The sequence below is a fragment of the Pimephales promelas genome, chromosome 24, assembly GCF_988280905.1.
Source record: "Pimephales promelas chromosome 24, fPimPro1.hap1.1, whole genome shotgun sequence".
In the NCBI taxonomy this organism is placed as follows: domain Eukaryota; kingdom Metazoa; phylum Chordata; class Actinopteri; order Cypriniformes; family Leuciscidae; genus Pimephales; species Pimephales promelas.
The window spans coordinates 23,867,877-23,889,130 of record NC_142792.1 but is presented as its reverse complement, the minus strand read 5'-3'; the positions used below and the strand labels follow the sequence as shown (position 1 = coordinate 23,889,130).

The 21,254-nt window shown below is 38.7% G+C and overlaps 3 protein-coding genes across 4 annotated transcripts; 2 read left to right on the top strand and 1 right to left on the bottom strand.

Moving 5' to 3' along the window:
- The first annotated feature begins 6,452 nt into the window (after positions 1 to 6,452).
- LOC148968036 (uncharacterized) lies at positions 6,453 to 7,868 on the top strand. Its single transcript, XM_089126963.1, has 5 exons — positions 6,453 to 6,563; positions 6,657 to 6,802; positions 6,989 to 7,214; positions 7,305 to 7,380; positions 7,508 to 7,868. The coding sequence occupies exons 2-5, from the start codon at positions 6,696 to 6,698 to the stop codon at positions 7,813 to 7,815; spliced, it is 717 nt and encodes a 238-aa protein (XP_088983089.1). The 5' UTR covers positions 6,453 to 6,563; positions 6,657 to 6,695; the 3' UTR covers positions 7,816 to 7,868.
- Positions 7,869 to 8,444: 576 nt separating this feature from the next.
- On the top strand, positions 8,445 to 14,184 carry LOC148968035 (G2/M phase-specific E3 ubiquitin-protein ligase). Its single transcript, XM_089126919.1, has 10 exons — positions 8,445 to 8,570; positions 9,328 to 9,410; positions 9,788 to 9,841; positions 9,916 to 10,121; positions 10,330 to 10,429; positions 10,815 to 10,962; positions 11,137 to 11,234; positions 12,345 to 12,489; positions 12,606 to 12,726; positions 13,857 to 14,184. Exons 1-10 carry the CDS (start codon positions 8,451 to 8,453, stop codon positions 14,153 to 14,155), a joined length of 1,374 nt encoding a protein of 457 aa, XP_088983045.1. The 5' UTR covers positions 8,445 to 8,450; the 3' UTR covers positions 14,156 to 14,184.
- Positions 14,185 to 14,318: 134 nt separating this feature from the next.
- LOC120476321 (uncharacterized) lies at positions 14,319 to 21,051 on the bottom strand. 2 transcript variants are annotated; one of them, XM_089126913.1, is made up of 7 exons: positions 20,525 to 21,051; positions 19,010 to 19,693; positions 17,509 to 17,554; positions 17,326 to 17,417; positions 16,399 to 16,509; positions 15,997 to 16,273; positions 14,319 to 14,652 (listed from the first exon to the last, which is right to left on the bottom strand). In XM_089126913.1, the coding sequence occupies exons 1-7, from the start codon at positions 20,548 to 20,550 to the stop codon at positions 14,446 to 14,448; spliced, it is 1,443 nt and encodes a 480-aa protein (XP_088983039.1). In that variant the 5' UTR covers positions 20,551 to 21,051; the 3' UTR covers positions 14,319 to 14,445. The 2 variants fall into 2 exon arrangements, with proteins under 2 accessions (XP_088983039.1, XP_088983038.1); XM_089126912.1 differs by lacking the exon at positions 20,525 to 21,051 and having other exon boundaries at positions 19,010 to 19,954.
- Positions 21,052 to 21,254: the final 203 nt, after the last annotated feature.

Here is a 21,254-nt window from a genome sequence, read left to right as displayed (position 1 = left end):
TAGCCTCCCCCGCCTTTCCTCCCCTCGATGGTGGGGCCGTCCGTGGGTACACTGGGATGCCCCCGGTGGAGCGCTCTGTTGCGATGCAGCTGTGTCCACAGAGCGCCTCCTCCCGTGGTCCTCCCAAGCTGCCATCCAAAGCCTGTAGGTTCTCGTCTGCTATGGCGGCGCGTTCCTATAGAGAGGCGGGACAGGCGGCCTCCGCCCTGCATGCGATGAGCTCTTTGCAGGTTTTCCAAGCCAAACTGCTCAGAGATATGCACGAGGGGGGGACTGACCAAACAGCATTTAACGAACTGCGAGCCGCCACAGACCTTGCTCTCCGGGCAACGAAGGTGGCTGCTCGCTCCGTTGGTCAGGTGATGGCCACTAGCGTGGTCCAGGAGCGCCACCTCTGGCTTAACCTGGCAGACACACGGGATGCCGAGCGGACTCGTCTGCTCGACGCCCCGCTGTCCCAGGTTGGCCTTTTCGGCGGTGCAGTCGAGGACTTTGCCCAGCAGTTCTCGACTGCCCAGAAGCAGACGGAGGCGATCAAACACATCCTGCCCCGACGGCCAGCTGCTGCCTCCACCCAGCCGTCGGTGCAGACGCCTCCTCCTGCTCGCCACCGAGGACGCCCCCCTGCGGCTCCCCTCCCTCCCATGCGGCCCCAGCAGCAGCCTTCATCTGGGTTGCGGCGTGGAGGAGGCCGCAGGCAGGCGTCGCAGCCCCCTCAGGCCGCACGCCCCGCTAAACGCCAGGCGAAGCGGCGTTCCTGAGACGGGCTGCTCAGTGATGAAGTTGAGTTTTTCCCAGGAGGCGGTAGCAGGCCCCCTCCTTCCCCTCCGTGGAGGGCCGGGGGAGAATCTTTTGTTCTCAGCTCCCCGCTGCTCACCCACGGGTGGGCAGTACCCTGAGTCGGTTAAAGAAAGACTTGACATCATCACTGAGCACACAGACAGGAATGAGTGCGCTCGACGTCCCAGTGCGTCAGCCCACTCATTCCTCTCTGTCTCTGAGGGGCGGAAGGGAGCGTGTGTCGTCCCTCGACTACGCCACTCCCCTCCCCCTCTATCGCCAGACCCCCGGCAGAACAGACCCCCGTGGAACGCTGGTCCTTCCCTGGTCTCTGGTCTGCATCAGGGCGGGGTAACTCCTGCGCGCATGCCAGTCGACCCGCCTCGCTGCCCCTCCGGGGGGACGTCTGTGGTTCGTATCACCCCGCTGGTACACTTCCTGGAAGCTTGGCTAGAGCTTCCCGGGCTGTCCCGCTGGGTCATCAGAACGATCAGATTCGGCTACGCGATTCAGTTCGCATGGTCTCCTCCCCGTTTCAGGGGAGTTCACTCCACGATGGTCGGTGGCAATGCCCCGGTCATGAGAGCGGAGATTGCGACCCTGCTGGCGAAGGGTGCAATCGAGACGGTCCCTCCAGCCGAGATGAGGTCCGGGTTTTACAGCCCCTACTTCATTGTCCCCAAGAAGACCGGTTGGTTAGACCAATCCTGGACCTGCGCATTTTGAACCGTGCTCTCCATCGACTACCGTTCAAAATGCTCACAGCCAAACGCATTTTCGAATGCGTTCGGCTTAAGGATTGGTTTGCAGCGATCGACCTGAAGGACGCATACTTTCATGTCTCCATTTTGCCTCGACACAGACCGTTTGTTCGGTTTGCTTTCGAGGGCCAGGCATATCAGTACACGGTTCTCCCATTCGGGTTAGCTCTGTCCCCTCGCGTCTTCACGAAGATCGTCGAGGCAGCCCTTGTTCCCCTTCACGAACACGGGGTTCGCATCCTGAACTATCTCGACGACTGGCTGATACTGGCACACTCTCAAGAACAGGTTTGCCACGTCAGCTTTATCGCTGGGTAGACGCCGGAGTTCAGCCTTGGCTCCTCAGCGAAGACATACTGCGGTTGCGTTCACTTCCTCCTTTTATACCCACTGCGTGGGGCGAAGATACGCTATGCAAATTCCGCAGCCCCAAGGCATTTTCATGCCATTGGCTCGTTGTTAAATACTCGAAGAGGATTGGCTTTCTATGCGAAACCCCCATTCTCCGTCACTTCTGACATAACGTCTCCGTTCCCTACTCAGGGAACGAGGGTTACATCCGTAACCGAGACGTTTTTTTTAGCTGTAAATATATAATAATATTTATGTTTAAATGTTGTCAATACACCAATATTGTATCATTCAGCATCTGGGATCAAACATATAAAAATGTATGTTTTACTTTTGCACCTGTAAATCGTACATTAATTTAATATCTACTTTAATGAGCCCTTTTATAAAGGAATTTATAAGCACTTTTAAACTAGTGAAGACCACTAAAATGTCCTCATTAGTCGGTTGTCATTATATCTCACTATGTAAGCGAGGACGTTTGGGCCTCACAACAAGTATAGCCAAACCCATAAACACAAAACATGCAGACACTACTGTCATTGGTATGTACGGAGCCCGGGAAGTCACCTGTGGGGAAAAAAAAAAAAAAAATCCGAGGTGACGGTTTTGCAATCCGTCCCCTCAGTTTATAAACTGTACTCACGGATTCTTAACCTGTTTAACAACTCGGTTTAACAATTCGTGCCCACGGATTAATAAACCGTACCCACGAGTTCCTAATCCGTGCTCTCAGATTTGTAAACCGTGCCCTCAGTTTTTGCAATCTGTACCCACAAATTCATAAACCGTACCCACGCTTTCGCAATCTGTACTCACGCTTTCGCAATCCGTACTCACGGATTTGTGGCTCGTCCCCCAGAGTGTGCCGCATGATTCAACCAGGCCTCCTGTTTAGATGCAGGATGCATTGTTTTTAAAAGGACTTCACATTCAAAAAATAAATAAATATCGGCCTAACACAAAGTTATAGGCCTATAATAATAAAACATTCATAAATTGTTTTATGATTACCATATTCCTGTCTTAAAGTGAACTAATTTAAAATTATAAACGCAAATAATAGGCCTAATAATAATAATTAGGCTATTATTATTATATTTAGGCTACAGATAAGACACTTTTATCAAAAGAAGAAACAAAGCAATTCGTCAAATGTCAGTCATAATACAGGTTAGACAATGCTGAGATTATCACAAATAAACACAAGATTTTGACGCATGTCCAAGAGTTTGTGCACAAAAAAAATAAATAACAATGACTTTTTGCTTTTATTAAACATTTAAAATATTCGCAAATTAATATGAAAAAAAAGACTTTCTAAAAACTATATTTTGCCCGTATTGATAAATGAGAAGGGCATGTCTCTGGAACCATAGAGAGATGATTTATATGTAATTTATGGGCTATGTGCACAACTGTAGTTTCGAACTTCCGCTTTTGTCAGAAGTCGGCGTATCAGTTTCCGGTCTACGACTGGTCATCCGCATCCACTAATAAACAAACAAGATGAGTGCTGCTGTTGTACGAAAAAAAGAGTTCTTAAACACATCTAAGTTTATAATAACTGTAGTGGATCTAACCTCCATTTCACACCCGTTTGCAGTGTGTGTTGCGGTGCAGGAGCGTGCTGTTAGTGCGTTCACATATTATGATGCGTTTGCACAGTGAACTGATCCGCGGCTGTACAACAAACACATACTTAATATTTGTATTATTTTTTGCGCGTCGATCAAAATGTCTATTTTGTGCAGCCACTGCGCACGAAGGTTGGTGTTTATCAGGAAGCAGTAGAAGCTCAAAATTTGGCTGTTAGCGACTTGAAGCAGAGCGAAGTGCCGCACAGCAGTCTCCTAACGCACAATGTAAACAGGTTAGGGCTTTCACTTTTCACTTGTGTGGTACATATAACAGCAGCACAGCGATCGTTTCCACACCGAATCTATTTCTGCTGTGCAAACGCTGGTGGTCAAAATGATAAAGATTGAAAATGTAGTAATTTCACCATAAATGCGTTTAATTAAATAAAATGTAGGCCTAGTAATCTCACCATAAATGCACATTTAATCAAGGAAAACTACAATTTACTTCAACCAGGCGACAAAATGAACTCGTCTCGATCGTGGAGGTGGAAAAATAAGTTTTGTGACATGCAAGGTCGATTGTTTTAAAATTAAGATGCAAAAGAAAAGGCAAGTCGGCTGCTTTTGTCAATTTCAAGTTTTAATTTAAATTATTTGAGATTTTAATATAGGAAATATTTGACCACTTGCTTCAGCAACTTGTAATGCATGTAATGCATAGCCTTAACTTACATTGTTTAAATTGTGTTTAAATGTGCATTCAAAGAATCGCAATGCTGACACAACTTTTTGTTTTTAAAAATGAGTCGCAGCATAACTTCTGGACTTTAAATAAAAATATTAAGTATGTGTTTGTTGTACAGCTGCGGATCAGTTATTCACTGTGCAAACGCATCATAATATGTGAACGCACTAACAGCACGCTCCTGCACCGCAACACACACTGCAAACGGGGGTGAAACGGACGTTAGATCCACTACAGTTGTAAGAAACTTAGATGTGTTTAAGAACTCTTTTTTTCGTACAACAGCAGCACTCATCTTGTTTGTTTATTAGTGGATGCGGATGACCAGTCGTAGACCGGAAACTGATACGCCAACTTCTGACAAAAGCGGAAGTTTGAAACTACAGTTGTGCACATAGCCTATAGACCATTTCACAAGATGTAAACAACACTGGTCCAGGAGCACTTCCTGTTTCAGTTTTTTAACACTACATAAAAGCTGGGATAAAATACAACCAACAGAACATTTAAAACTGAATCAAAAAGTTAAACAAACATCTTTAAGATGTTTTCTTTACATGTGAAATAAAGAAAACAGTTACAAACTGAAACAGGAAGTGTTTCTGGACCAGTGTTGTTTACATCTTGTGAAATGGTCTATAGGCTAATCATAACAAATGTGTCTGAAAAATAACGATGGATTTTTATTGCTTAAATAAACAGGGCCCGGTTCCCAGATAACGCTCACTCTTAGCGCGCTAAGAAGACTCAAAAAAAAAATATATCGTACCTAAGTTGTATATGTTCCTAAGTGTGTTCCCCGAAGTGTCACTTAAGGAAGCTTCTTAACTCGCTCCTCTTACGTTCGACGTTACAAAGTATGGAGTTACCTTTGTGTCTTTTTTATTCAATCAAACATACTGCGTTTGAGAGTAAATCTAATTATTTTGTAATAAAATAAAATAAAAGAGTGCAAAAAAGTCTTCTAAAGGCTCAAAAATAAAGAAGTTGATAACAAAATTATTTGCAGTGCGTGTACTCTATTGAAAACGTTTTTTTTATTTTTTGTGTACTTCAAAAACTTTTCATCAAAACCCCACACATGTTGCTCTCCTTTCTGCTGTATTTTTTGCGGGTGTAAATATTTTGCTTGCGGATTGAAAAGTTTTGCTTGCGAGTTGAAAAGTTTTGCTTGCGAGTTGAAAAGTTTTGCTTGCGCGTGTTCACCGTACCGCAGTGGGCGGTCTCTAACAACCATATGAAAGGCCTTTTTCTATTGGTCACCCTCGATTGAAGTGACAGGTTGGCCACGCCCACTACAGTTTCCCGCCGCTGCTGCCGCTGCCATCATCATCATCGTTCGTCGCCAGTCTGTCTGAGGGAAAAGCGAGCGATCTTCCAGAATGGCGAGCAACAGGTCGTTTACTGGGTAAGTAAGACAATTTAATATCATAGTGACAACTGACAAGTGAACTGAATGGTTCTCTCTTCTTATGCTGTCCCATTTTAATAACGTTACGTTGCGTCGGATAGACCAGTCTGTAGTTAGTGTTACCGATGACTAGATTGTATTAGCCAACACCAAATAGTACCGTTTGCCGTGTGATTGATTGATGTCCAATGTTGCTATCTGAGGAGACATACATAATCACATTGGATTTTCTCAGCGTGACGTTAAAGGCCACTATTTTCGATGTCTGTATAGTTAGTTTCTGGAGTAAATACTTAGCTACACGACTTTGGCCAATGGTTTTTAGATTCGCCATAAATTCGAGGAACTAACGTTATAATTATAAGATTCCTTCGGTGCACCAGCCCCTTAAAGTCATAGGCACGTTAGTATTTTCACCCAAAAAATAGTTTAAAGTCAGTTATTCATCGGTTATGTTGCTGTAGTGTGTCAGAATTGCGTCACCTTGGAGATGTTGCCACAGTGCTTCTGGATTTAACGTTAGTCTGTCTCAGTTTTTTCTGTTTCTTCATGTAATCCCAGAAAAAAAAATCAATGATGGTGAAATCAGATTACCTGTATAGCGGCTGTTGTCAGACTCATTGTGCATATACACATCTCACTGGATTATTACAATTAATGGCTAAGTGCATGTTTGTAAATGTAACACTGATATTTGACATCTATTTTTGAGGGTGAAAATACTCAAGTGCCTAAAAAATTTACACAGTACTGTATGTATGTACTGATATGTGTGTGTGATAATGTGTACATTGATCTAGCCACATGGATTGTATTTTTGATTTTCACAGTGTATTGCATGTATAGTTATTGTATGTTTTACATTAAATTTGAGTTATTTTCTTTGTCTTATTGGCAGAATTGAAAGCCAACCAGGCAGGTCACAACCGCAGGTAAGCTATTAGCTTATTTCTACAAATTAATCAGTTGGCAGTTTGTTTTGGTCAGTATTACAATACTAGTGATTTGCAACCTTTTTTCCCCAGTATAACCAACGTGCTGTAACCGAAGCAGCACAACATTTTATGTCCTTGGTGGCCAGAGTTATCCCTGAGGAAAATGCAAGACAGGGTCAGACTCAGAGCCAGAGCCAGCAGTCAGTAAGACCTACTGTGGAACATGAAATGACTAGGTAGATAGCAAGCATATTTTAAAAGGACCAGTTCAGGTGTTACACAGAATACGCAAACATTCTTTTTTTTTTTATAGTGATAGAAGTTCGGCATAGGGTGCAGCAGCTAAAAATAGTATTTCTTGCTACTCAAAAATAAACACCAAAAACACACATTAATAAATTTACCTGTTCTATAATTTGCAGATCTTTTCCTGGATTTTTTAAAAATGCTGGCAAAAATAAAAGACATCTTGCCAGAAGTCAAAGGCCAACAGTACCAGCAAAAGCACAGAAAACGTTTGATTGTTCTGTGTCTTTGCTGGGCTCTAAATCTGATACAACCCCGTCTATATCTGAAGAGCTGGAGCTCATGCAAGCAGGGTTAGGAAAGAGGACCCTGTCCTTGACATCGGATACAACACATGCAGAGGTGAGGAGCCCGATCCTAAGCAAATGCATATTCTGAATAGCATTATTTGTTGTGTCAGTGTTTTAAGGTTTTTCTTTAACCATAACATAGTTATCAAGTTTGCTGCGGGAAGCGTACTCAAAGATGAACGATTTGGAAGACAGGTGGCTTCTTTTCAAAGCTGCAGGTCTGCTTTTATCATCATTTGGTGTTAAAATTCAGTAATATAAATTAGTCCATTCAGTACAGAAAACATTAATGAATTATACCGTAGAGTTATTGTCTTTTTCAGTTGTTGTATTACCCTCATATAGGTGGGAATGGAAGGAGAAGAATATCTGTAATACCATTGGAGGCAGAGGGGTATACAGGATCAGTGATCAAAAGTGCTTCTAATGGTGGGAAGAACTTGCTGTACGTCGTGCCGTTGCAGGATGAGCTTGACATGACACCACTGCCACCAGATGCACCTGAATTTGCCCGAATGCCAAAGGCAACTTGTAAAAAATGCAAGACTCTGATGCCCCTTCAGACACTGGCTTTGCATGTTGACCAGTGTGACAGCATGCACAACTCAGAAAACTCTGAAATTGAGGTAAAAACTATGTTGCGTAGCCTTTAGGTTTCTGGGCCCTATTTTAACGATCTGAAACGCAAGTGTTAAAGCGAGTTTATCTGGACACTTGCCAAACTCGTTATGAAATCAATGATGCACGTTACTCTGCACCAGGAAAGCTCTTACTGTACATCATCATGTTTGCATTGGTGAAAGCATTAGAGAGAGTGCAGAAACTGCGTTGCAATGATAAGATCTTCAGTCTCGCGATCAACAGATCCTCATCTGCTTGCTCATTGCTCATCACGGCAACATTTTATGTGATGGAAATAGATTTAAATACTTTATAAACATCTCACAATTGATTAATCTCGATAGCTGTAATAGTAAAAACATATAATAGCTGTAGTAAAGGTATTCAAGAGACATCTAATACGTAGCTATTTCATATGCAACCATGTCAGCCAATCACAGCAGTGGGTGGTTACACTGAAGTCTCACAGCAGACACGCCCCTTCAAACATAATGTTCAAATCAGAGGCTAAAATCAGGCTAGTAAAAATGCCTTTTATTTCTAAATTATGAGTATTTTTGATCTAAAAACTAAACTAACATTATAAGGGCAACCCAGGAAACAGTATGAAATAATAAAATAACCTAATTCTAGGACACATTTAACACATTCACAACCACATTTCAAAATGCCCATGACTTCTAATAATTTTTTTATGTTTTACATTTTTCTTTTCTCTTTGCAGGAAGAAGATTTGGTGTTTATAGAGGAGACAACATCATCTAATGATATACATCACCCTCAGGAGGTACACGACCAAAAGCTACATTTAACATTGGCTGTGTTTACATAACACCTTTTGTTTCAACTGGAATGAAGTCATTCTGATTGATGAATCCGAACGTAGTTTACAACAACGATACATAAAGTGATCGGGTTGATGTGTGCATTAATGTGCCACAAGTTTCAAATCATGATCGATTATTTTAAATGCGCTCACTGCATGAATATACAGCGTTTCCTGCTGTTTGTGCATTCCATTCTCCTACATTGCTTATTTTCTTTGTTTTAAAGAGCAGACATATGTATCTATTTCGGGTTCTGATTGGGAAACGATGAGCACATGAACTGTTATGCTGTGCTGCTTATATTTATCAAACTGTAAAAACGGCAAAATAAAGTGTCTATGGATGAGAGTATGAAAGATTGACTGATGGAACAATGTCCGCTACTATTTCACAGATGATGAGTGTAGAGGACTTTTAGAAAAACAGTCATTTGTGACATTTTATTTAAGAACAACTGCATTTCCACATCATTGCACAAACGCAGTCCTTTCCAGTTTCGGTTTTCAATCCGATCAAGTGTTTACATGCATGTTCTCTCAATCGGATTAGAAAAGGAATAAACCACCCATTTCAATCCGATCAATCATTCGGATCAAACTAAATCGAATTAAATCCGATTACTAATGGATTATTTGGTTGCATGTAAACATAGCCATTGTCAATTATCAATTACTTCTACAGAATTGGCCCTGTCAACATTTTGTCTTTAACTTTTAGGCACTTGAGGCCCAGTGCCCAATATGCACAGGAACCTTTCCAGTTTCTGACTTAGAATTGCATGCCAGCTTTTGTGGAGAAAGGTAATGAATGGTAATAGTGACTCGCAATAAAGCTTAAATTAAATAACACCTAGTTATAAATGTTGTGTTCTGAATATGATCACTGTATGATGAACAGGTCAAAATGTAATTATTTATTCACTCACAAAATTAAACCATATACAAAAACCAAATTAAATCTGGCAATGTTGAAGAAAAATATCTTCATAAAAAAAAAATATCCTTGTGCGTTTCTCTGGTCAAATGGCATGAGGTTGAGTGATAATTTTGGGGTTTAATATTTCTTTTATCTGTGTTTACACTGTTGCTGAAGTGTTTGAAAATGTTTAAAAGTGGTGAAATGTTTATAACCTGAATATGTATCAATTATTATATTTTTGCTTTTAAACAAAAAACAGTCCAGATGGAGTGCCAGAAAAAATACCCTGCTCTGATTTGGATCATATCTCATGGTAAACTACCTGACCATATTCATTGCTTCTGTTCAAAAAGGATATATATTTATTTACTTTATTTTTATTTCCAGTGAGGAGGATGTGATTCGTCATGCAGCAGCACAGATAAATACCACAAAGACCTTTGAAATCTGTGTGTCACGAGACAACATGGTTGAGAGAGGTCTGAAGCTGTGGAAACGTCAAAAAACGGGAAGCCCTGTCAATCCCCTGAAAATAATCTTCCTGGGAGAGCCAGGAGTTGACACAGGGGCACTGAGGAAAGAGTTTCTGTCCAGTGTGTGGTTTGCTTTAATCATGCATTTATTTGACATGTTAATTTTTTTATTTATATATATATATATATATATATATATATAAAATCATATTCCTAGATTTCATTATTCTAAAAATACATGGTCTTTATTTGAAATATCACTGCTGTGCTGTTTTTCAATGCCCCTCTCTCTAGCCTAATGATATTTAATCTTTTTTCCTGGATTTAGCTATGGTTGCTGGCATTGAAAAACGTCTCTTTGAAGGTGATGCGAAGAAAGGGAAAACACCGAAGTACTCCCTCAATGATCTGGATAATGAGCTGTTCAAGTATGTCTTACCATTGGATTTTGGGTTTACTAACTTTATATTCACACAATTCCTTCTAAATCATTGCAGATAAAAGAAAAATTTGGAATTCCACAATGGTATATATTTGAAGAGTTCAGATGCAAAAGCCTCTAAGTGCCATTTGAAATTTTCTTCTAGAATGATCATTTTTATAAAGCTTGTATATTTAAGTTCAGTGATTTCACTTAAATGGCTATGATAATTACCTATTAATTGTTATTTAAGTGAAATTACTGAACTTAAATATACAAGTTTGATAAAAATCATCATTAAAGAAGAAAATTTCAAATGGCATTTAGAGGCTTTTGCATCTGAACTCTTCATATGAACTGTTGTCCATATATAAAACAGTATATATCTGCAGAGTTGCAGGTGAAATATTTGCTGTGAGCATTGCGCAAGGAGGACCGGCACCACGATTTATGCAAGAATGGTGTTACGAATACCTTGTTACTGGTAACATCAAAAGGGATGGTGTATATGACACAGAGATATCACCACTAATCAAAATGGTAGGTCTGGTTGACTTAATTTCATTAGATACAAGTTATCTATTAATTATTGTGTACAAGTAAATTAGTTTGGTGTTATCATGTTATAAAGCCACTGACAAATTGGTTTTGCTTTAAAATTAAGCTGTGAACCATGCTTGTTACTATTTATTAAAGGTAAAATTTTACTTGTAGATTGAAGAAGCATCTGACCTGTCCAACTACACAAAAGATATCCTGGACTGTGGCTACACTGGACTGATAGACATTGACCACAAGGAAAGCATATTAAGGTCAGCACTGAGAAAATGGTTGTTCATTTACATAAGTATCAACTCTTAAATGAAATACAATGCCTGCTGTGTTGTAGTATGGTACATTTTAAACCAGATGAAATTGAGCAATATCACACTCACAATTATAGACTTGTTTGATGGGAGCTATGAGTCTTTCTATATACAGACTCATACAATGTTGTTATTTAAACCAAAGGAATATATTTCAATTATACAAATAAATGTAATAAAACTATTTTATAGTTCCAGTCCTTGATTCTGATTGGTTGAGCTATGTTCAAAGCCGTTGTAAATTACTCAACATACACCTGTGAGCACATTACATTAGTATTACTGCGCAACTGCCGTTTGATGCTTTGTTGCTGCCAAGCGACAACCTCCCCGTCTCTCTCTTGAAACCAATACGGAAGTGAAATAAACTGCAATTACTGGCCGCTTGAGGCAGGCTGCAAAAGTGAGTTAAATCTGTATCTCCCCCATGTTAAAGTAACACCAAGTAAATTTTCCACTTCAGTCGCCCTACTGGTTGGAAACTAAATTGTTCATTGCCGCTGTCGTAAATAATTTAGCCTACCGTTGCACGCACGCTCACTGTTTACCCAGCACCGGCTTTAGAATGAAAGATGTCCACAGACAAGGTAGCGTATGTTACATGATTTCATGAAAGGATGATGTATTGCGACATCAGAAACGAAGAAAAACGAAATAATGACTATTGTAGCGCTTGACGTAAAGCAGGCGAATTTTGTAGTTCTTTTTGTGCACAGGTTCCTACCCGAAACCCGAAGTTATTTTAAGTCAATGTACCATCACAAGGGTCTTGGAAAAATATTATGAAGGTTGAAAAACTACTTAGTGTTACTTCAAAATGCCCAGATGTGCAATGCCATGCTGACTGACATGTACAGTGAATTTAGAACAGCTTAGGGGGTTTTAGGCACTCCACTCTGTAGCTAACACCCCCTTAGCTGTTCTACATCCACTGTAAAACACTGCTTCAAGGGGCTTATTGCTTTAGTATAATCTGCTTTGTTGCTTTGAATGCCCTGTTTTTAAATATGAAAAAATGTTAATGTTTTAATTTTGCCTTGATTTTTGTTTTGCCAGAGCTCTTTCTCTACACATTACAACAAAACGCATCCCAATGCTGCAACAACTGCGTGAGGGCCTTGAGATATACGATCTGATCAAAGTCATGCAGAAAAAGCCACAGGAGTGTCATGATCTTTTCGTCATAGGATATAATGACAAAGTATGTAGAAATTCAATTTTGAGCATTTGTTTATTTAGCTTTTTTATTGTCTTAAATTAGTAATCTTAAATTACAAATGTTAAAATCCATTTTTATGCTTTTCTTTTTGTGTTTAGGTTGACTCCCATTACATTTTATCCCACCTGGCCCCAGAGATGAGCCCAACTGGTTCGATTAAACAAGTGAAAGAGTCCAAAATCATGGAATTCTTTCAAGACTTCCTACTTGAACTTGAAGGTATGGACTTAAAATGATTTTATAATGTGCCATGTTATTTGATAACCAGGTGTAAATGTGCTACTGTTCCCATTTTAACCCTTGTGCATCAATTAAAAAAAGTTACACATACGTAAAAAGAGGACAAAAATGTCCATGTCAAAAAACTGTCATAAAAATCTGACGCTTTGGAGCACAGACTTAAGTTTGGTATCATTTTAAAGAAGACCCTTTGCAGATTATTTCTGAAGTAAAAAAAATAATAATAAGTAAATCCCAAAAAAAGTTATATAGGTATAAGTTTATGAAAATTATTTATAAAATAATATTTTATATAACATATATATATTTAAATCAGGTTGAACTCAAAACTACAATAAAATCAAAGCCATAAATCTAAATAGGTTGTGTTCCAAATTTGAGGATTTCCAAAAATGAGCTTTGGGTAACAGTTTGTTTGGGCGTAGTAACATATTTTCCCCATTGGGTGCCAGCAAAACCCCACTGGAGCTCACAGTGATTGGATTGGAGTTTGCAGTTTTTCTCTCTCAGTCTGACAAACACACACATGCGCACACACACACATATTTTTTTATAACACACATACTAACCATACTCTGACATCCATACCAACACAGCCACACAAATATCGTTGCATAATTTATCCAGTTGCCTCTATAGTATGCCGAACCAGAAAACAGGAATAAAGCGACATTTGTTTTATAGGCCAAACTTAAAAAAAATGACGCCATCTGATAAAAAATAGTAAAAAATAAAATTTTGAAGCCTTGCCATCAGAATGAAAGCCTCTTAACAAAGATTGCATAATTTTATAGTTAACTGAACCGGGGATTAAAAATGGCAGTTTTAATGGGTTTCAATGGGGACATTTTTGTCCAAAAGGCGCTGAGAGTGAGTATTTTTTGTACCTAATGCAAAAAATATTTTTTTTTAAAGAAAATGACGGTGAAATAGTAAAATTCCAATAAAAATACACACCTGTGCCAAGGTTTTTGCAGTTAGCTTTAACACAGGCAAAGTGATCAAAAAAACAAAACTGAAAAGGACAAAAATGTCCATAAGGATGCACAGGGGTTAAGAGAGTATAAATAAACAAGCATTCTAATTACATCTCTTTACTTCTTCTGAAGACACTCAACCAGAAGATGCGACAGCTGGAGAAACCTTGTCTGTACCAAATATAATGCAGTGGATGACTGGGCAAGCTCACAGGCATCTGCTTGTATCAGAAAGGGAAACGTTTAAAATAGTGTTTAAATTTGACCATTGCTGTCTACAGCACATGCCAGACCACACTGTGTGTTACCCAATTGTCAGTGCTTGCACTAATACCATAACATTTCCCGTAGTCCATATGGAAGATTACGAGTCTTTCAAAACAATCTTGCAAACTGCTGTTACATATGGGGCAAGCTTTGACAGGGTGTAGAACATTTCCAGGAATTGTTGTAAAACTTTGTATTTGGTGTACATTTCTTAAAAATTAATTAAAAAAAAAATCTGCCTATTGCTTGTGGGAGCCACAAAGAGGTTTTAATAAGAAACAAGTTCCTTATTGCAAAACAGAATTTATTTTCTTTTCTCATTGAAGGCAAAATGCTTAATAAATTACATTTAAGACAAAGCAGACAGCAGTATGCCTTTTTTCATACATATACATGGATTTACATTTTTTTTGTTGCTGTAGTAGTCTAGGCTTTAAAGAATACCGGTATATATTTATAACATTAAAGCTACAGCTAATTCACATGCTTGTAAGTAGATGTCATAACCAAAACAAGTGGACTCAACGCTGGGGTTCACTTGATTCTGTAAAGTATTAAAATCTTCAGGTGACAAGGGGCAAGGTATCTCTGGGACAATGACTCCATGCTCAGAGTCAACACGCTGTGAATTCTGGTAGAATAATTCCTCAGCTTGCAATATCTGACATTTGGGGGGAAGACAGGCATTGATTACAAGAACAATCACCTTACAACGTACCATAATACAGTATGTTTTTTTTCCAAATCTATCTTAAAGGGATACTCTACTGGTTTTTTATATTAAACTACCGTAATTCATCAAATAAAAAACTGGTAGTCTATTAAAAGCCGGACCTCTGATAGTGGCCGGGGGCGGGGTCGACATATATAAATAAAGGCCGGTCTTCAATTAAGACCAGGAGAAATTTAGTGTTGATGATAGGTAATCTCCTGTGCCTTTCATAATGACATAACGTAACACACTCATTTTCCACAAGATATTTTCCTCTACATCTCATCATCGATGTCGGCCCGCTCTGCATCTGCTGACCACTGAGGAGCGAATGTACAGTGATGAGACATCCCTGCCAGATTCAAACTGTGCTTTCTCGCTATGGCTGGGGCTGAGCTAAAGACTTTCAGCATGTCATACCATATATCACAGCTAACAAGTGTTTTTAACCACATCATGTTTATTTTAAGTTTCAGACATTTAAATACAAATAAATTTATAGAAAACAATACATTTATAGTTTGTAAAAATGGTGTCTATGGAAGCAAGCAGCAATAACAATTCATTCAAATATATTTGCAGAGGTGTTTTATTCATATCAGATAAACCGTTTAAGTAACTATGAAGTTTACTCTGTTCTTCTCCCAGTTCACCGGCCGCTTACTTTCATTTTGGGAGAAACTGATGAAATCATGCAGATTTCAAGTGGATGCTGCACATTGGTGGTGGTTGAGGAGATTCCCCCCCTTCTATGTAAAGCGCTTTGAATGTCCAGAAAAGCGCTATATAAATGTAATGAATTATTATTATTATTAAATGACGTGCTGTAATAAATCCAACAGACAGGAATCTCTGAACTGCGCCCAAACAAACATCTTATGTTACAGGTCAAGATCATTTATAACATTAAAATGGATGTGTAAAATGGATAACTATATTGTATGTCATAATACCATAGCAAGTGCTTGGGAGCACTTCAACTCGGCGCAGTAATATCCATTTTACACGCTTAGAAAAGCGCAATGTTTTATTTTGTGTCACCGTTCTTGATCGAGTTACACTACTCTAGTAACTGTATTTAAATAGGGAAAACGTGGAGGTGTTTGGTCGCTTCTTTGCTTGGCCCGTATTGAATGAACATGGCTGAGATAAGATCTAACAAAGTTTCGCCGCAAGACAGAGATTTAGTGCACGCACTGAGACGAGAGAGGTATGTATCAACTCGTCTTACTTAAGGGAATAACATCGTTTAATATGAAGAACCAGTAGAGTATCCTTTAAAGTCATGCTTACCTCTGCAAAATCAGGCTCTGACACAGGTGCTTGCAACATTCCAATATTCCAAAGCTGATTCGGTGACAAATTTCCCTCGGTTCGCAAGGGATGGCAGTTCCACATCTCTATGAAATGCTGCAAATCTGTGTGTATTCTGGGGATGAAAACATATCTCACACAGAATAGGTGAACAGCATTGGACAGGTCAAGTAATCCCTCCTCTTCCAAGCTGTGGAGAACATTGTAGTAACTTGATGTTACAGCAGTCCAAACGTCTCTCCATAGCCGTTCCACTCTAAGACAAAGAAAAGTGTGAGGTGCTGATTTACCTGCATTTCTAAAGTTTACATTAAAAAAAATCAGAGATGCAAAAAAAGTGTATGAGAAGAATACATTAACCATGATCTCCTATTTAATTACCTCTGGTTATGCACACTTTTTCCAGCAATAAAGCTGCCACGGCCAGTTCCTCGCACAGTAAACATGCACCGAGCAATGTCTACATTCTCCACCCCTTGGTCTGCTCGTACTCTAAAAAAAAGTTAGAAAGAGCAGTTTTTGATTATTAGAAGTATTATATGTTTTGGTTTCACAAGCCTCAAATCTACAAACACCAAACTCGGCTCAAATAGTCTTTATAGCACGGACAGTTTCAGTACCTGATTATGACTGGGTACTATGAGCAGAGTACAGTTATTACACATACCTGGCAAAGTTAATAAGAAGTGTACAGCTACAAAAATGTACTAATTTATTGATAACAAATTTCTTTCCTCAAGCAATGTAGCTCTTCAGCAATGTTTAGCAGAACGATTGTAAAGCAACACAGCCAAAGTTCAGTAGCACAGTAATACTTATTTAATGAGGTAATGGGTATGTTTAAATTAGGGCTGTAAATTAAATGCGTTATTAACGGCGTCAATTGTTTTATCACAAGATTAACCTTCTTTTTGGCCTACCAAACTTTGTAGTTTTTTTGACATGCTTTTGCAACAACTAGTAACATTAGTAAAACTACAAAACCACAGATCTAGCTAGACCGGAAACAAAACAACAGGCACGCCGCACACACTTGTTTGGGCTTGCGAGCTGGCCAAAGTGAATGAGAAGCGCAGCGAGCCACGTCTAGGACAACTCGTATCACACATCGGACGTGCACTTTCTCAGTTTATGGCCAACAATTTTGTTGTTTAAGGACATTGTGGAAGTAAGATCACAAGCACACACACAACTGATGCAAATTCTCTGCCCCCTCGTCAATATCAGGACCTCGTCAGTATTTATTTAACCCTTTTATTGACGGACAGTGTTACATTGTGTGAGAATCATTCTGTGTAATGTGGATACCTTGATGGCCATCCATTTTTTTCTATTCCATCCATGAAAAACCCAAAAGCTGTTTTGGCTTTGTTATTCCCAGCAACATCCAGGTAAAAGATCTGTTCAGGAGTTGGACACAACAACATAATATTGATATGTAAGATATACAAGAGAAATAATGAGGGGTTGATTATTAATAAATATGTTTACCTTCCTTGAAAAGCCATCAATAGCCCCAAAAATCACTATGTTGTACCTATTTAAAAAAAAGCCAGCATTTACAGCATTTTGTTTGTTAACATAAAATGTTTATTTTATTTTATGAGCAGTCTCTTCTGCATTTCTTCGATCCAAAATATAGTAAAAACAGTAATAATGTGAAATACTTTTACAATTTAAAATATAAATCTTTTTTAAGATAAATTCCTTTACTGTCACTTTTGATAAATATAATGCATCCTTGCTGAATAAAAGTATTAATTTCTTTTAAACAGTAGTGTCTAGTGTTTAATGTTGGAAAATATTTTATTTTAAATTAATACTGTTCTTTTGAACTTTCTATTCATCAAAGAATCCTGAAACAAAATTGTACCTAACTGTTTTCAACATTAATAATGATAAGATTTTTTCTTGAGCATCAAATCATCATATTATACTGATTTCTGAAGGATCATGTGACACTGAAGACTGGAGTAATGTCATGATGCTGAAAATTCAGCTTTACAATCACAAGGAATAAATTACACTTTTCATTTACATTGTAATAATATAATAATACTGTTTCTACTGTATTTTGGATCAAATAAATGCAGCCTTGATAAACCAAGATTTTTTTTTTTAAAGGGCACCTATTATGGAATTTTGAAAATGACCTTGCATGTAGTGTGTAACATAGATTTAAGTGAACAAAAACATCCTGCAAAGTTTTAAATATGAAAGTTCACCGTATACAAAGTTATTGTCTCTCAAAAGCAAGAGTCGACACCGAGTCGCTAATATGAATCGAACAAAGCTTTTTCTCTAGCTATATGACGTCACCTCGACAAGTTATTTGAATAAGATACACCCGCACTGCACGCGCCGCGCAGACACCAGTGAAACTTGAAAACCTCATGTTGACAACAAGACGCTGTGTTCTGAAGTGTAAATCAAAAGCAAACTTTTTTTTCATTTTTTTTCAGGGACAAGCATGTGAAGAATCAGTGGCTAGAGTTTATATTTACAACTATACCACACAAGTATAGGCCGAACTGCTGTGTTCACCTCATTTTAATGACGATTGCTTTACAAACACAACTGACTGTGTCATCTGACCAATCACCGCAGATTAGCATCACACAAAGGAGTGGTTCAGAAAAATTAGTCGTTGAACGAATCATTTGTGAGTTGGTGAGCAAATCAGGTAAAAATAAATGCATATTATAAGATAACAAAAGTGTTTTTGTCATTGCATGCATGTAAAACTGTTGTTGGGGACTCCCAGAACAATATTACGAACATTTTAAATGCCATAATAGGTGCCCTTTAAAATATAAAACATCTTCTACAGATCCCAAACTTTTGAATGGTATGTGTAATGAGATTTAATGTCAAATCTCATTGATTTAGTGATAACATCAACATCACAAATGACACAAGACAAACATAAAGCTATGATTAATATTTAATTAAAACTAAATTAAAAAAAATTATTAAATGTATTAAAAATTACCTTATCAGCTTGTGATTAGTATCTATATGGACAAGAGACAAAGGAGCAGGAACAGAGTATGTACGTCTTGCAATGCATGACAGCTGGACCATCCTTGAAATTACCCCTGCACCATCTACACGTTGCAAAGACATCTTAACTCTTTTCCATGTAACACGATGTCCCATTGCTTGTAGAGACCCTTTCACCAGCCTGTATCCAGCATGAGGTGTTCTTGCCTTTATAGATCTAACTTTCTGATCAAGCTCATGATCAGAAATATCAGAATAGTTGCTCCTGACAGACAGATTTTCCTCTTTCATTCGCCTGTATAAGGTTGATCTTGAAATGCCATGCACTTCAGCCAAAGAGGCCAAAGGTAAGTGCAAGCTGAGCAAATTTTGGAGTGTTTCTCTTCGTATGTTTAATCTGGGACGACCCACACTTCCACTCCATTCAGCCACAGCTACATTGTCCAACAATGGAGGGACTGTACTCTGTGAAAGGTAATTGGAGATAACTACATTTAACTGTTCTAGAGCATCCACCACACCCTGGGGTATGTCTATATATGATGCTCCAGCTCGAACAAACTGTAACTCCTGACAGCAAACAAAGTGGAGATAATCAAAGTCAATGGGATGCCTATTAACAATTGAACCAATTCTATCCACAGACCTATGCAAAATCTGCCATTGCGTGGTCCTGCAAAGAGAAATAACATTTAAAAACAAAATTAGCTGGTGTAACAAATATATAATATTCAGAAGCATGTCTATTTAACTGTATTACTGAGCTTTTGACTAAATCAAAATGTTGCTGTAATGTGTCAGAAGGAAATATCGGTGTTACATTTACAAACATGCACTTAGCCATTAATTGTAATAATCCAGTGAGATGTGTATATGCACAATGAGTCTGACAACAGCCGCTATACAGGTAATCTGATTTCACCATCATTGATTTTTTTTTCTGGGATTACATGAAGAAACAGAAAAAACTGAGACAGACTAACGTTAAATCCAGAAGCACTGTGGCAACATCTCCAAGGTGACGCAATTCTGACACACTACAGCAACATAACCGATGAATAACTGACTTTAAACTATTTTTTGGGTGAAAATACTAACGTGCCTATGACTTTAAGGGGCTGGTGCACCGAAGGAATCTTATAATTATAACGTTAGTTCCTCGAATTTATGGCGAATCTAAAAACCATTGGCCAAAGTCGTGTAGCTAAGTATTTACTCCAGAAACTAACTATACAGACATCGAAAATAGTGGCCTTTAACGTCACGCTGAGAAAATCCAATGTGATTATGTATGTCTCCTCAGATAGCAACATTGGACATCAATCAATCACACGGCAAACGGTACTATTTGGTGTTGGCTAATACAATCTAGTCATCGGTAACACTAACTACAGACTGGTCTATCCGACGCAACGTAACGTTATTAAAATGGGACAGCATAAGAAGAGAGAACCATTCAGTTCACTTGTCAGTTGTCACTATGATATTAAATTGTCTTACTTACCCAGTAAACGACCTGTTGCTCGCCATTCTGGAAGATCGCTCGCTTTTCCCTCAGACAGACTGGCGACGAACGATGATGATGATGGCAGCGGCAGCAGCGGCGGGAAACTGTAGTGGGCGTGGCCAACCTGTCACTTCAATCGAGGGTGACCAATAGAAAAAGGCCTTTCATATGGTTGTTAGAGACCGCCCACTGCGGTACGGTGAACACGCGCAAGCAAAACTTTTCAACTCGCAAGCAAAACTTTTCAACTCGCAAGCAAAACTTTTCAATCCGCAAGCAAAATATTTACACCCGCAAAAAATACAGCAGAAAGGAGAGCAACATGTGTGGGGTTTTGATGAAAAGTTTTTGAAGTACACAAAAAATAAAAAAAACGTTTTCAATAGAGTACACGCACTGCAAATAATTTTGTTATCAACTTCTTTATTTTTGAGCCTTTAGAAGACTTTTTTGCACTCTTTTATTTTATTTTATTACAAAATAATTAGATTTACTCTCAAACGCAGTATGTTTGATTGAATAAAAAAGACACAAAGGTAACTCCATAACAAAGGCGCTGTCCCAAGTAAGGTGCTGAATTAGTTGGCATCGATTGCTCAGGAATCGATTTTCCACTTCACGCGAAGGTTTATTACGGTGTTAAGAAAGATAACGTTCTATGCAAATTAAAAATTCCTCAAATTATTCGAGTAACATTTATTTTAACATTGTTTAAGTTATCAGTAAA

Excerpts from the sequence above, each read along its gene's own strand:
- LOC148968035 (XM_089126919.1), top strand. The coding sequence starts at position 8,451 with ATGCCCATGACTTCTAATAATTTTTTTATGTTTTACATTTTTCTTTTC. Across the intron at positions 9,842-9,915 it reads GATTTGGATCATATCTCATG|TGAGGAGGATGTGATTCGTC; the intron begins GTAAACTACCTG and ends TTTTATTTCCAG. Across the intron at positions 12,490-12,605 it reads TCATAGGATATAATGACAAA|GTTGACTCCCATTACATTTT; the intron begins GTATGTAGAAAT and ends TTTTGTGTTTAG.
- LOC120476321 (XM_089126912.1), bottom strand. The coding sequence starts at position 19,761 with ATGCTTCTGAATATTATATATTTGTTACACCAGCTAATTTTGTTTTTA. Across the intron at positions 17,418-17,508 it reads TTGATGGCTTTTCAAGGAAG|ATCTTTTACCTGGATGTTGC; the intron begins GTAAACATATTT and ends ACTCCTGAACAG. Across the intron at positions 16,274-16,398 it reads AAAAGTGTGCATAACCAGAG|AGTGGAACGGCTATGGAGAG; the intron begins GTAATTAAATAG and ends TCTTTGTCTTAG.
- LOC148968036 (XM_089126963.1), top strand. The coding sequence starts at position 6,696 with ATGTCCTTGGTGGCCAGAGTTATCCCTGAGGAAAATGCAAGACAGGGT. Across the intron at positions 7,215-7,304 it reads CGGATACAACACATGCAGAG|TTATCAAGTTTGCTGCGGGA; the intron begins GTGAGGAGCCCG and ends ACCATAACATAG. Across the intron at positions 7,381-7,507 it reads GCTTCTTTTCAAAGCTGCAG|GTGGGAATGGAAGGAGAAGA; the intron begins GTCTGCTTTTAT and ends ACCCTCATATAG.